The following is a 15,932-nucleotide window of genomic DNA, read 5'->3' as shown; positions in this document are numbered from 1 at the left end:
TAAAAGAAAGAGGAATAACCTGGAAATAGAAAGAGCGGATGGTACTCTAGCAGAAAAACCACAGGAGGTTTTGAACAGATGTCAAGAATATATTGAATGTCTGTATAAGGGAGATGAAATGCAAAGCGAAAGTAAGGTTGAAGGGGAGCAATATGTACCGGAAGATGGAAAGAGATTCGCCATCTTGGAAGCAGAAGTAGAAAAGGCGCTGAAGGAAGTGAAGAATACGAAGGCATGTGGAATTAATGATTTGCCAGCAGAGCTGTTGAAGAGTCTGGGAAAAAAGGCAAGAAAAGAAATAGTCTACCTCTGTAACGAGATATATGACAAAGGGGAATGGCCTAAGGACTTCCTTGCTACAGTTATGATACCAACAGAGAAAAAGAGAAACACTAAAAAATGTGAAGCGCACCGGACCATCAGTCTAATTTCTCATGCAGCTAAAGTCTTGCTGAGAGTGTTGAATAGAAGGCTATTTGCCAAGTTGGATAGAGGGATTGCAGAGGAGCAGTTCGGATTTAGAAGAGGAAAAGGAACAAGAGATGCTATTGGCCTGTTAAGAACTATAGGGGAAAGATATATGGAAAAAGGTAGAGAAATCTTTGCTGTTTATATAGATTTCTGGCTTTTGACAGTGTTCAGTGGAACAAGCTGATGGATATTTTGAAGAGGAAAGGAGTAGATTGGAAAGAGAGACAACTGATACAGAATTATATTTACACCAGAAAGTAAGGATAAGGATAGGAAATGAAATGTCAGAAGGAAGCAGCATTGGACAAGGCGTTAGACAAGGTTGTTGCCTTTCCCCATTGTTGTTTAACGTATACCTCGAAGAGATTATTAGAAAAGGCTTAGATGGGGAAAGAGGAATATGTATTGGTGGAAAGAGAATAGAATGTATAAGATTTGCTGATGGCATGGTATTAGTGGCAGAAAGTGAGTGGACAGTGAATAACATGCTGAAAGATCTGAATGAAGCTTGTGTGGAATATGGGATGCAAATAAACACAGCAAAAATAAAGAGAATGGTCATCAGTACAAGATGCAGACTGTCCACTATTAAAATAGGACAATCTACCATTAGCCAAGTAAGTGCATTTAAATATCTTGGAAGCACAATAACTGAAGACTTGAGATGTCAACAGGAGGTGAAAACTCGAATTTCCATAGCGTAGGAAGCATTCAACAGAAAGAGGAGACTCTTATGTGCCAAATTAGATAAAGGACTAAGGAAAAGGCTTGGCAAATTTTTTGTCTGAAGTGTGGCACTATATGGGGCAGAAACATGGACGCTTAGACGAGACGATGAAAAAAGGTTAAAAGCATTTGAGATGTGGATATGGAGGAGAATGGAGAGAATAAGCTAGATGGAAAGAGTGAGTAATGAAAGAGTACTGGAAAGGGTTGAGAGAGAAGATGTCTGCTGAAGGTTGTAAGAGAAAGGAAAAAGAACTGGTTAGGACATTCATTGAGAAGGGAGTGCTTGCTAGCGGATTGGATTGGTTTGTGGGAGAAAACTGAGAGGAAGAAGGAGATACAAGATGATAGACAACATAAAGGGAAGAGGAAATTATGCAGCCCTGAAGAGGATGGCAGAAAACCAGACAGCCTGGAGAACTACCATGTGAAAACCTGCCTTTTGGCAAAACACTGATGATGATGATGATGATGATGATGATGATGATGAATGGGAAATAGAAGGAGTGTAATCACTGAAGCAGGCAAGATTTGATATTAAGGGTGGGCATTAAGTTACAACTGAGTCATCCTGTCAAACACCAGATTCACCAAAAATTTTAAAGGAAACCTCAGCTTGCTAGTACTTATGTTCCTAATGAACTATCCTCATTGCAAAAAACTGTAAACATCCAACAGACAGTTGAGATAATTACAGTTATGTAAGGGGTGGGCATGACAAAACATTCTATGAAACAATTTTAAGTGCTTTCACTACAGACTACCTAGAAGAGATAGATCAGAAACCCACTCATGACATAAATATATTAGATAAACTGATAACAAATACACCTGACCTCTTTGGGGTATCCAAATTGAAACTGGTACCAATGACAATGGGGCACTTGTAGCAAATAACGTTTACCAAAGTATAAGGGCATCTAAAACAAGTACAAAATTGACTTGCTCAGTAAACTAGATAAAGAGGCAGTAGTGTCATATCTCAAGGAAAAATTCAAAATCTTTCGCTCTGGAATTGAGTATGTAGAGAAAGTGTAGCTCAAGTTTGGAACAATAGTTATTCATGCACTGGACAAGTATTTACCTTATAGGACATTCAAGATGGAAGGGGTTCTCTGTGGTATTCAGTCGCTGTGAAGAAACAATAACTACTTCACCGTAAGTACACGTAAAACAAAACATAGGACTGTAGGTAGACTGGTACTAAATGGACCCATTTGCTGTGAGAAGAGTAATGCATAAAGCTACTTCTTTAAAGACCTCTTACAAAACTCAAACATTCTTGTCTCATGTAAAGGCTAGAGTTGTATTGAAGGCATGGGAAGACAGGCCCCTGTCGAGGATGCAAATGCAGAAGGGCTGCATAAACTGGAAAAAATCAAGAAATAAAGATTGTTTAAGATTTAACTGGGAGAGGTATCTGAGTTCTCCTACTTCTCATGTTTCAATCTTCTGCCTATGCACTCTGTTGACACAGTCTCATTACATCAACATAACATCATAAAGAAATGACTACTACCGCACCATCCTCTATCACTGCCAAGGTTTTTGTGATAGCAGTGTGCTTGGTTCACACAGCTGCCACCTTGTTTCACTCATATTAAACAGTGGAGTTCTTGCTATTCCTTCATTATGGTATTGTATGATCTCAGAGGTTGGATGGCAGGTGCCGAGACAAAAATTCTGTTGGACAGAAGGCTTCCAATTTTTTGCCGACTCCCAACAATTGAAAGCTGGACTGAAATTTGAAGGTGGATATAGCTTGGAAAAAAAAATGTGAAGGGGATGTGTAATTTACTTGCCCCTTCAGTCAGTTGCAGGATAGACCAAGTGGATCACTGAAACAGCAACAGATGCTATGAGACTACGGGTCTACAAGGAGGAGCAAGTTTGGGAACTTGGCCCCCCTGGAATCTGGGTACAGGATTTTTATTCATTACAGAATTCTCACTAATGTCTTGCGATGATTGTCTATGACTCTACTAAAATGCTTGTTTAACATTGCCAATCACAACATGAAATACTGCGATTTTTAGCAGTCACAATACTGTGTGTCCATAATTAAAGTTCCAGTTTCAAAATGGAGTGCAAAGAGAACCACTACCCAAAATGACATCGAATTTGAAAAGCTTATTATTGACATGAATGCACAGCAAAATGTCATGGAATCAAAAAAGAAGAAGAAGAAGAATTACGAAAAAAATTTACCAAATATTGGCTCTTTATGTCTTAAAGTAAATGGGGTCAGCTACAGTTGACAGATGAATCACAATACGACAACTGTGGTTTAAGTTGCACATTACAGCATTCATACTGTCCAATGCGCATGAGTGCGCAAGTTTGGTTGTCAATAGTTGTGGCACTGTTAGTTAGACAAGCACATATACTACATCAAGACCATACCACATCATATGGGAAAAACTGGTTTATAATTGTACTGGCGCCAAAAATTGCATAAAAAGCAAAATGACATCAGTTTTTTATTGTTCTGGAGACAAAAACCAAATAAAAATAAAAATGACATTGGTTTCTAATTGTCGTGAGAGTGGCGCAAGACATGTTCAGTATGCTGTGAACCATTTTTTGCCACAAGTTCAAATGGAGACACAGCATGTTCCACAACAATCAGGTAGTCTTGGGACGTCACATTCAGAATGTGTTGCACAATATGTGGCTTCTGTCAACTGTAGCTGACCCCATTTACTTTAAGACATAAAGAGCCAATATTTGGTAAATTTTTTTCGTAATTCTTCTTCTTCTTCTTTTTTGATTCCATGACATTTTGCTGTGCATTCATGTCAATAATAAGCTTTTCAAATTCGATGTCATTTTGGGTAGTGGTTCTCTTTGCACTCCATTTTGAAACTGGAACTTTAATTATGGACACACAGTATTGTGACTGCTAAAAATCGCAGTATTTCATGTTGTGATTGGCAATTTTCCGTCACATTCATAATTAAAGCACTTTACTCATCGTCTTTTAGATAACCTCAGAGTCAAACGTCACAAATTAAGATCACATATTCTGGACGGCCAGGCTGTAGAGAAGTGATGGCTGATAATTCTAGTATGTCCAAAATGCCTCTGTAGCAGCCACTTCACTGGCTGTGCAATGTGCAGAGGAGTACGTACCCTCTTGCATAAAAATGATCCTACTCACACATCCATGCTGCTGAAAGACTGTAATGACGTTGGTCACAAAAGACTCTCATGGCGTTTACCAGTGACGGTAGAGGTAACAGGACCCATGGGACTTGTCTCCTCTAAAATTACAGCCTTAAGGTAAATGAGGTGTCAACCTGCACCACAAAGTCAACTTTGCAGAATGATGTGGTACCAGTTGTGCATGCAGATTTTCCGTCAATTTTGCATACTGACATCTCCTTGGGGATAGAAATTGTCTTTGTCTATCCACAGAATTTTCTGTGCCCATTTACTTTCCACAGCCATGCAAGCAAGAAATTCAAGAGAAACTCCAGAAGATGGGTGATTTTGTATGGATAGCAATGCAGGATGTTTCATAGGATTTTATGCACTGTGCTTGCAGGCATGTCCAACGTTCAGGCGATTTCCTTTGCACTGCACGTTTGCATACCATCGCTTGACCCCTTCTGCAATACTGTGGCCACATCTTTGACAGACATTGGATCAAGTGGTTTCCTCTCTCTGTCACATCACACTTCAAAAGAGCCTGTCTTTTCGAATTCTGTAATCATCTTCTCCAGACCTTTAGTGAACATTGGGCAAATGCCTTTTTTCATACCACTGAGTGTCTGGAACGTCTGCAGGGCTACTGGTGCACAGTCGCCATTCTTGTAAAAGAGCTTTACCAGCAGCACATGATCTTTCATGTAGAAAAGTCATGTTGGGTGTGGATGCAAACTGAGCAGTAGCCTTGTGCCACACATCAGTTGGTGTGAACATTCTGATGCTTACAGTACCATCTATTTGTCTTTTTTTTAAATTTCATGATGATTCCCTGTATCAATAACATGCTGTTCAAATTGGACATCATTCTGAGTAGTGGTTCTCTTTCAGTAGCATTTTGAAACTGGAACTTTAATTATGGGCATCCTGTATAGCTATGGCTTTTTTGGTTGTAATGCTGTTCATGGGAAATTATACCCTTTCATGGTGCACCACCACTTTTGGTGCTGGTTTGCAGTCAAGATGGATGAAAAACTTTACAGAACAGTGCCAAAATAATGCCCTTAATTTCTTCTCTGGCAGTTCCCCACAACACACACATCAAGCTGCAGTAAGGGCTTCAATCTTGTAATCTGTTCTCTTCCACTTACTCAATATTCCATTATTGAGCTGCAGCAAGGGACCAATCCAACAACCTAATGTATAGATCCACCAACCTGATTTATAGATTCCTAACACAACATAAACAGGGCAGCAGTGTATGTATCCATCACCAATCCCCAATGCCTTTAAAAAATAAAAAAATAGAAGGCATGGAATTAATGCAGCAACTACAGTGATGTCACTACATGTGAGGTTTTGTAAGCAAAGTGCTAGAAATGGCATCTAAGTTGGCCAAGTCTTTTTTAAAGTTTTTTCTTTGTTTCTCCACTTTGAGGAGTATCTCTTGTTTATTTTTGTTTATATCCAACCATATTTTCTCAGTTGTTCTGATTTTTTTTTCTATTTCTGATTTGTAATGTTTGGGTTCAGTCTGATGTTATGATAGTACGAATAATTTTTTTTGTGAATATTTTCTAGCTGAATACTGTGCATAATTATCAAATTTAGTTTTTGAGGCAGGACACTGATTCAGACTCATTGAATCATTTACATAAAAAATTGTAATGTTTGAATCATTCCCCATCTTCGCAAATGTGTGGCTTTCAGAGATGCGGTGTGGTGTGTATTAACGAGATTGTGCTACACTAACGAATCACTGGAGTTGAGAGTGCTACCCTTGATGTAGCATCAATTTTGCTATCTGAATTGATGTAAAACATTAAACAGCTACATGAAGAAGGAGTGCAGAAGCACATAGCCAAAGCAGTTCTGCTGTTAAAGGCTTGGGAAAGGAGATGAGGATAGCTGGAAAGATAGTTGAGTGCAGGGCACACTTGATTTGTGCTGAGAAACAGCACAATGGCATATTTAATATTTCATTCAATATTTTTTTGACAATATAGTTCATTTAAGTAATATTTTGCAATGCTTCTTCATTTTTTAAACCGACTGTTGGGTCTCTTTTACTAGCGGTAAACTGCACACATGGAAACCAAAAAGTCACTAGCAGAGCTTACTATGACAGTGCCTAGATAGGCCCCAACAAGGGCATGGCACAGAAACAGGCAAGAAATGGCCCAAAAATAGAGAGAAAGAACAATTAACTAGCAGGAGCAGTTCTGACAGAGGTGCAGGATCACCAAGGTCCTACTCCAACAGCCTTTACCAATGTCTAGACACTCTTGGATGACATAAATTGAAACTTAGGGTAATAAAGCAAAAGTAGTTCAACTCATATTACATTTATTGAACAGAAAAGGGTGGATGAAAGAAGCACAGTACCTTACAAAATAAATCTCAACTCAACTGAAAAATTAATATCCAAACACACTTAAGTTATCACTGTATAATAGGTATCTACAACCTACATTGTACTTAACCAAGAGAGTATAGTTTGCATGAGGGTTTAAGTATTATTTTGTGCCAGGCAGGTAGAATTAAGATACATATGATTACGAACCATATTCACATTTTAGTAGTTGTTGACATTGGCTGGTGTGATATGAATGTCCTGTCTGAATGTTTAATCCCATAAAAAGAGTCAAATAGTTACAGTTGTGATACTTTATAACAACAACTATGTGTAAAGCTTTATTCAACCAAACACACTGATCTCTAATCAACAGATAGTATTTCAAATTGTAATGAGTAAGTTTTTGGTTTGTCAGTTTCTTTTTTTTGTGAAACTAACCTGAAAATAAACATTATAGCTTCATTAACATTTTGCAAATGTGTGGCTTTTAGAGATGTGGTCTGACGTGTATTGACAATATTGTACTGTACTAATGAAACAATTGAGGAGAGAGTGCAACCCTCAATGTAGCATCAATTTTGTTATCTGAAGTGATGAAAACCATTAAACAGCTATGTGCAGAAGTACATAGCCAAAGCAGTTCTGCTATTAAAATGTTGATAAAGGAGAAGAGGATATATGGAAAGAGGGCCTCTTGGTCTAGTGGTAAATTGTACACCTGGAAACCAAAAGATCAGTAGGAAAGCCTACAACGGGGGTGACTAGATAGACCCCAACAAGGGCACAGGCACAGAAACAGGCAAAAACAGACCCAAAAATAGAATGAAAGAATAATTAACTAGGAGGAGCAGTTCTGCAGAGATGCAGGATCACCTAGGTCCTGCTCCCACAGCCTTTTCAATGTCTAGACACTCTTGAAAAACACAGAAACTGAAACTTTGGGTACTAAAGCAAAAGTAGTGCAACTCATATTACTTTTATTGAATAGGAAAGACTGGAACAAAAAAAGCACAGTGTCTTACAAAATAAATCTCAACTCAATTGTAAAATTGTTGTTATTAACATCCAAATACAGTGAAGTTACCGCCATATAATAGGTATCTACAATCTACATTGTACTTAACCAAGAGAGTATAGTTTGTACGAGAGTTTAAATATTATTTTGTGCCAAGCACGTAACATTCAGATACATGTTGATTATGAACCATATTCACATTTTTAGTAGTTGTCAATTTTGGCTGGTGTGATGTTATAATCCTTTTTTACTGTTTAATTATGTAAAAATAATCAAATAGATACAGTTGTGTTAAACAATGCCTACACATAACACTTATTCAACCAAAAACATTAATCTCTTAATCAACTGTAATGAGTAAGATTTTGGATTGTCAGTTCGTGTTCTTGGCAAAACTCATTGAAAATACACATTACAGCTTTATTAACAATACAAAATCATGAAGAGTATTTCACTGAAAATGTTTTATATTTCATGAAGGAAAATTTTGTCAGTTTTGTTAACATTGTCAAATGAGATGACAATGGAGCAATAGGTTTTGTGGGGGATAATGGCACTATCAAATTATCTATCTGATTAAAGTGGAGCTTGGTTAAAAAATTGGACTTCTAGTTAACTATTTAAAATGATGAAGTTAGAGAATTTGTTTTTAGTTTAAGCAGTTTTATTTACATTGCAATGCTGTAGTCTAATTTGCAACATGAGATTATTAGCTTTAATATTTTCTTAACATTTAGTGAAATTAATAAATTTTAAGTGATGATGGTCAAAGTAGAGAGGATATAAAATGAAGACTGGCAATGGCAAGGAAAGTGTTTCTGAAGAAGAGAAAGTTGCTAACATCGAGTATAGATTTAAGTGTCAGGAAGTCTTTTCTGAAAAAAGTATTTGTATGGAGTGTAGCCATGTTTGGAAGTGAAACATGGACGATAAATAGTTTAGAGGAGGAGGAGGATATTAGTGTTTAACGTCCCGTCAACAACGAGGTCATTAGAGATGGAGCGCAAGCTCGGGTGAGGGAAGGATGGGGAAGGAAATCGGCCATGCGATTTAGGGAAATCACGGAAAACCTAAATCAGGATGGCCGGAGACGGGATTGAACCGTCGTCCTCCCAAATGCGAGTCCAGTGTGCTAACCACTGCGCCACCTCGCTCGGTTGATAAATAGTTTAGACATGAAGATAATAGAAGCTTTTGAAATGTAGTGCTACAGAAGAATGCTGGAGATTAGATGGATAGATCACATAACTAATGAGAAGTCCTGAATATAACTGGGGAGAAGAGGAATTTGTGGCGCAACTTGACTAGAAGAAGGGATCGAGTGATAGGACATGTTCTGAGGCATCAAGGGATCACCATTTTAGTATTGGAGGGCAGCGTGGAGGGAAAAAATCGTATAGGGAGACCAAGAGATGAATACACTAAGCAGATTCAGAAGGATGTAGGTTGCAGTAGCTACTTCGAGATGAAAAAGCTTGCACAGGATAGGGTAAATTTTTTCTGATGATATTTATAAAGGCAAAATGGCAAATACTCTATCTGTACCTAATCATTCATTACCTAATCATTCATTACATTTACATACTTATAGACAGCAGTTGTGTGATGTAAATATATACTTAAGCAGTGTTGTGTATATAAGGACTTGCCGTTTAGGGAGGACAAAACTAAAGCCTTATGAAAAACAGACTATGCATTTAAAATAACAATCAGGGATGTATATATGCTATATTAATTTCATTGTATTATTATTAACTTCATTGTATTATTTTGTTTTGTACTTTTTTACGTATATATTGTTTGTGTCCCATTTCTTTGAAATGGCTTACATGTACCCTTGACAACATCCATACAATATTTATTGTCAACGGATGGATAAATAAATAAAATAAAATAAAATAAAATAGCATGGAAAGCTGCAGCAAACCAGTCTCTGGATTGAAGACAACAACAACAACAACAACAACAAGTAGGTAGAATCACTATAATCAGATAGTTAGTTACAATAGAACTATTGAAACTAAAATTCATGAATTTTAAAACCAACGAAAGAACATTGCAAATTAACATATATATAAATGATAAAAATACCCTTATATTATTCAGATAGGGGGTATGTAGTCATCAGTTTCTCTTGTTAAAATTAAAAACATCTTAACAACAAAAATGTTCTCACGCAATTAACAACATGATAAATATAAATTTATTTTACTGATGCAAATTCTTGTTAAGTGGTTGTGAAAAAAAAACACAAATAATCAAAAAGAAAGAAAATGCACTGATTTAATTTACATTTCTGAGGCTGAGTGGGAATTTACAGTCTAACAAGGGAAAGAAACATTACAAATTGAAAATACAATGCTGGTGCAAGCTTTTACAACTAAAGAGCCATAATGCATTTTCTGTTGTGAGGAAAATAGTGGCAAACAGAGAGATAGTTTAGTAATTTTGTCACAAATGGCTCTGGATACATTTCCTACAGTCAATTACCATGACATGTTCTGGGTTTTCCCAAACTGCTGCTGAACTGATATACCTGTCTGTGTCATTGGGCAGGATGTGAATTTTCCCTTGAGGTATCGACTGGAATCATTATTAAAGGTATTACGAAGAATGCTGCATAACAGAAAACTTATATCAAGTTTTGATTTTTTTTATAAAAGTATGTAGAGTTCTGGAATACATAGCTTCTTTGCAGACGTGTGTATAATGTAAGACGTCACATAGAATGCATGAAGTAATGCCAATGTTACAAATCAGTTATAGTTTTCACTAATATTGTGGAGATGGAAGTGGGGCAAAACAAATTTTTTGTGTGAAAATGATACAAAGAAGTAAAACATCATTATTATTGTGACACATCCATTATTACCAGCGGTTCTGGAGTCGTTTACCACAGACAGTTTTTCATCACCATGAAGATGATATTTTATTTTGCTGGAGTCACTAAGCTTTAGTTAACTGCTACTGGATGGTTTGGATGTCACTTTAAGATTAATGTGAACCCACCAAAAATTAAACTAAACAAGTGAACAATAAAAACTACCACAATTATAAAATATTCAATGAACATACATAGGACAGTGGAGGGTTTTTATTTGCATGACACATAAATGATACTCATTTGGTGAAAAATGTTCTACAACTACTGTGATTTTTCTCAGATCTCATTTGTATTTGTCTTTTTGCCTTTTTTGTTTCAGCATTCCCTCACCTAACAACAAATCAGAAAAACCCACACCGTAACTTTAATATTTCATACCTTTTCAGATGCAAATACAACATCACACAGGCCCAACTTAGTTACTGCGATACCAATGGCAGGACCATTCACTACAGCTACCAATATTTTTGGGAAATCAATGAATGCTGTAACCATATTCCTGCAACCAAGACACAGCAAAAAATAACTGCAAGAAGAAAACCAATGTAAAGAGAAAGGACAGCAGGAACTGCAATTTGTAATTAAATCTTTATTATAGGCACACATACCTAGGTCCTTAGCACAATGTCTCTACAGCTAAAATTTCCACTGACTGCAGCATAATCATGTCACAGCAAACATGATACATGTATTCAAGAAACATCTGTGTAGAATAGATGTCTTCTAGCTGACAGATTACCCCTGTGATACATTGTCTTTGCTTTCCAAAGCCACTTTCAATTGTTACATATCTAAAATACATTAGATGTAATTTCGTACCATTCACAGACTGCATCATTTATAATAACATGAACAAGTACAATAACTGAGCATTTTAGAAATCTAATGAAAATAATCAGTCATGATCACAAAAGTAATTATTTAAGTTTGTTACTGGTGACTGGTTTGTCTCAATTGACCATCTGCAAACTAATGGATGACTCCATTGGTGACAATCATAGAAAATTAGCAGAGCTGTTGTATATTTTGGTGGGCTCAGTTGATGACTGGTGTCTCCTGGCACATACAACAGTTCTGCTCATCATTCACATGTGTCATCAGTGCTGTCACCCACTGGTCTGAAGATGTTCTACTACCAAGGAGACCACAAAGCAATCAATTTTTTGTAACTTTTTTATATTTATGGTAATTGAAATTTGGAACTCAAATATCAATCCCCCAAAGCAGTTCGTTGTAGCTCAAACATTTATCAAAAAATCGACTTTTTTAAGTTTTCCAAGTGTTTTTTAATATACTAAAGAAAGGTCATATTTTCAATAGGCCACATGGCTCTGTGATAGGATGCTCATCTGTCTCATGGATGGTCCTGGTTCGATTCTCAGCCGTGGTACCTTTTAAAACAATGATGCTCCTCATGAACTATCACCTTGACGTTGATTGCAAAGTTGTGTGCCTCAATGATCCACTGAGCTATGCTGGTGGAAGCTATGCTCCCTGTAGGGTCACCCATGCCAGATTGGTCAGTAGATGAGAGACCAGACAAAGAGTTGTCTCCCTAGGGGGCTCCCTTCTGGGGAGTATGTAGATGGAAAACACATGGGCCCTTAGCTAAGTCTAACATTACTTGTGTCAGGCTGCTTCTGTTTTCTTTTCTATCGGCCCAAGAAGGTGGACTTTGGTATGGCATTGAGGACAGAACAGGAAAACCATAGAATCTATTCGCAGAGAGGTGGCAACAACTAGTGTCTTCTAACAGTTTTGATGGTGATTTAGAGAGAGACATAGACCTACAAACTTCCCATTTCTTTTATATGAGGTGACTTACTTGAGATTCACAGCCGATCTTCTTGGCTGGCTAGCTGGCTGCTGGAAAACTCTCTTGGTTTCTTCTCCGTAGGATGACGCTAGGTACGGGAATAATTAAGCCTCTCTCTCTACTTGTGAAATAAGTAGATACACAAACTTTACTTTTTGTCAACCAACAATATATTCGGACTCCATACATAATAAAATTCTCACTTTCCACATACATATACGACTTCCTGTAAATCACTCGCTCCATCCAACGTCAGAAACAAATTTAATTACATTTATAAGAGAGTTGGCTTAATAACCATGACTCTAGATCACATGAATCATAAAAAAGGTCTTGCTTCTACCAAGGCTGGATTGAGAGTTTACAAGATCACTTTTTCAACTGTTCTTCTTTCACATAACAATAGTCAATGACACAATAGGCACAGAGCTGCAAAAAAACTCCATGGTTCTTCCTCTAAATCATCTATGGATTGCCCAACAAGTACTTGTCAGTGTCGTTCGGCTGCCGTGTCTATTTTCTTCTCATGACTGACTTTAAACCTGCACACACAAACATGTGACACGCAGTAGGTAGGATTTTACCATCCCACACTCGTATCTAGAGTACCATGTGTTCAAGATGGTAGAAGGCTGATTGGTTCTAGAATTTACACAGAAATTCTCTAATCACTATAGTCTGACTCATACTGAGCAGCTGAATGTGGCTGGGCAACCATCTACCTATATGGAAAGCAACATGATACTACCACATTACTTTTCCCCAGAAAACAGATGGTATGGGTGAGGCAAAACTTCCCCTTAATCATATCTCCGGGGATTACATCGAGATCAAATACAGAGTTGCTGGAGGAGGATGAAAAAGGAAAGAGGAAAGAGGAAAGAGAGTAGAAAGAGAGAAGGGAAGTTAAAGATAGGAACCATCAAATGTGCTCACATTATTGCAGGCTGGCAAGCTGGAAAATGCCAAACAGGAAATTATGAGGAATAGACTGTATGTATTAGGTACATGTGAAATTATAAGGGGGAGTTAGGGAGAGTTGGATAGTGGAGAGTACAAATTGTTTTGCTTGGGCAGGGAGAAGATTGGCAGCTATGACATGGCAATTGTGATAGAAAAGTGGCTGATGAATAACGTATTGAAAGTGGAGTACATAGATGAAAGACTGATGATGATGATGATGATGATGATGATGACATTAGGAGGCGAGAAGAGGGATGTCATTTTAAAATAAATAAACAAGACAACAAGTCACTCACTGATGAGGAAGTGGAGGAATATTACGGAAAGATTGAAGAAATTATGGATAAAGAAAAAAAGAAATGCCTGCATCATTGTAATGAGGGATTTGAACTAAATGGTAGGAGAGGGAGTGTTTGGAAGATTTGGGCTGGGAAACAGAAATGATGGGGGTGAAGGGCTGGTTAATTTCTTCTGAGAATACTCTCTTGTTATTGGAAACACACAGAACACCACAGAAGACAAAGATATACATGGATGTCTAGGTCAAATGATGACAAATACAAAACTGATTATACACTACTGGCCATTAAAATTGCTACACCACGAAGATGATGTGCTACAGATGCGAAATTTAACCAACAGGAAGACGATGCTGTGATATGCAAATGATTAGCTTTTCAGAGTATTCACACAAGATTGGCGCCGGTGGCAACACTTATAACGTGCTGACACGAGGAACGTTTCCAACTGATTTCTCATACACAAACAGCAGTTGACCGGCGTTGCCTGGTGAAACGTTGTTGTGATGCCTTGTGTAAGGAGGAGAAATGCGTACCATCACGTTTCCAACTTTGATAAAGGTCGGATTGTAGCCTATCGCAATTGCAGTTTATCGTATCGCGACATTGCTGCTCGCATTGGTCGAGATCCAATGACTGTTGGCAGCATATGGAATCGGTGCATTCAGGAGGGTAATACGGAATGCCGTGCTGGATCCCAATGGCCTCGTATCACTAGCAGTCGAGATGAGAGGCATCTTATCTGCATGGCTGTAACAGATCGTGCAGCCACGTCTCGATCCCTGAGTCAACAGATGGGGATGTTTGCAAGACAACAATCATCTGCACGAACAGTTCGATGACATTTGCAGCAGCATGGACTATCAGCTCGGAGACCATGGCTGCGGTTATCCTTGATGCTGCATCTCAAACGGGAGCATCTGCAATGGTGTACTCAATGACAAAGCTGGGTGCGCGAATGGCAAAACGTCATTTTTTCAGATGAATCCAGCTTCTGTTTACAGCATCGTGATGGTCGCATCTGTGTTTGGTGACATCACGGTGAACGCACATTGGAAGCGTGTATTTGTCATCGCATTACTGGCGTATCACCTGGCGTGATGGTATGGGGTGCCATTAGTTACACGTCTTGGTCACCTCTTGTTCGCATTGACGGCACTTTGAATAGTAGAGGTTACATTTTGGAAGTGTTACGATCTGTGGCTCTACCCTTCATTCGATCCCTGCGAAACCCTACATTTCAGCAGGATAATGCACGATCGCATGTTGCAAGTCCTGTACAGGCCTTTCTGGATACAGAAAATGTTCGACTGTTGCCCTGGCGAGCACATTCTCCAGATCTCTCACCAATTGAAAACATCTGGTTAATGGTGGCCGAGCAACTGGCTTGTCACAATATGCCAGTCACTACTCTTGACGAACTGTGGTATCGTGTTGAAGCTGCATGGGCAGCTGTACCTGTACACACGATCCAAGCTCTGTATGGCTCAATGCCCAGGCGTATCAAGGCCGTTATTATGACCAGAGGTGGTTGTTCTAGGTACTGATTTCTCAGGATCTACACTCAAATTGCGTGAAAATATAATCACATGTCAGTTCTAGTATGACATATTTGTCCAATGAATACCCGTTTATCATCTGCATTTCTTCATGGTGTAGCAATTTTAATGGCCAGAAGTGTATCATAATAGGTACAAAAACTACCTAAAGAATGCCAGAGCATACCCTGGAGCAGACACAGATTCAGAATACAACTTGGTCATGGAGGACTTGCTAGTAAGATTGAAGAGAATGAGAGGAAGAAAACTAAAAGAGAAATTTTACCTAGAGAAATTAAAGGAAGAAGGTAAGGATGCTGAGTAGGAGAACACATTTATGTCAAAATGTGACAAAAGTGCCCAATGAAGAGAGAACAAACAAGAAATGGAAGAGAATGATGAAACCTTAAGGGTTCTGTGGGAAGAATGGGTAATAAAGACAATGCCAGATAAAATGGAAGAAATTAGGAAATAAAAGACAGTAGGAAATGAGGATGGAAAAAGAGTGGACAAAAGCTGAATAATGAATTAAAGAGAGAAACAGCACAGGCAAGGAAAAGATGGATGAAAGAGGGCTGTAAAGAAATAGAGAAACTAGAAAAGGAAGAAAAATGTGATTTATGTATACATTAGCTGCTAACCTAGTCTTTGAAGCAAAGAAAAGCAGGATAAGTATGGGAATAGAAAGAAGTGATTGTACTATGGTTCATAAATCAG

The 15,932-nt window shown here is 38.0% G+C and overlaps 1 protein-coding gene across 3 annotated transcripts in view; it reads right to left on the bottom strand.

The window, feature by feature from the left end:
• LOC126253093 (enoyl-CoA delta isomerase 2-like) overlaps positions 1 to 15,932 on the bottom strand; it is a 143,939-nt gene that overhangs the window by 79,356 nt on the left and 48,651 nt on the right. For all 3 annotated transcript variants that reach the window (XM_049954196.1, XM_049954197.1, XM_049954195.1), the window contains exon 4: positions 10,978 to 11,098. In XM_049954196.1, the coding sequence (XP_049810153.1) occupies positions 10,978 to 11,098 (121 nt within the window). The remainder of the gene's footprint in view (positions 1 to 10,977; positions 11,099 to 15,932) is intronic.

This window comes from Schistocerca nitens, chromosome 4 (genome assembly GCF_023898315.1).
Source record: "Schistocerca nitens isolate TAMUIC-IGC-003100 chromosome 4, iqSchNite1.1, whole genome shotgun sequence".
NCBI lineage: Eukaryota > Metazoa > Arthropoda > Insecta > Orthoptera > Acrididae > Schistocerca > Schistocerca nitens.
The sequence above is the reverse complement of the archived record's forward strand: the minus strand, read 5'-3'. Positions and strand labels throughout refer to the sequence as shown.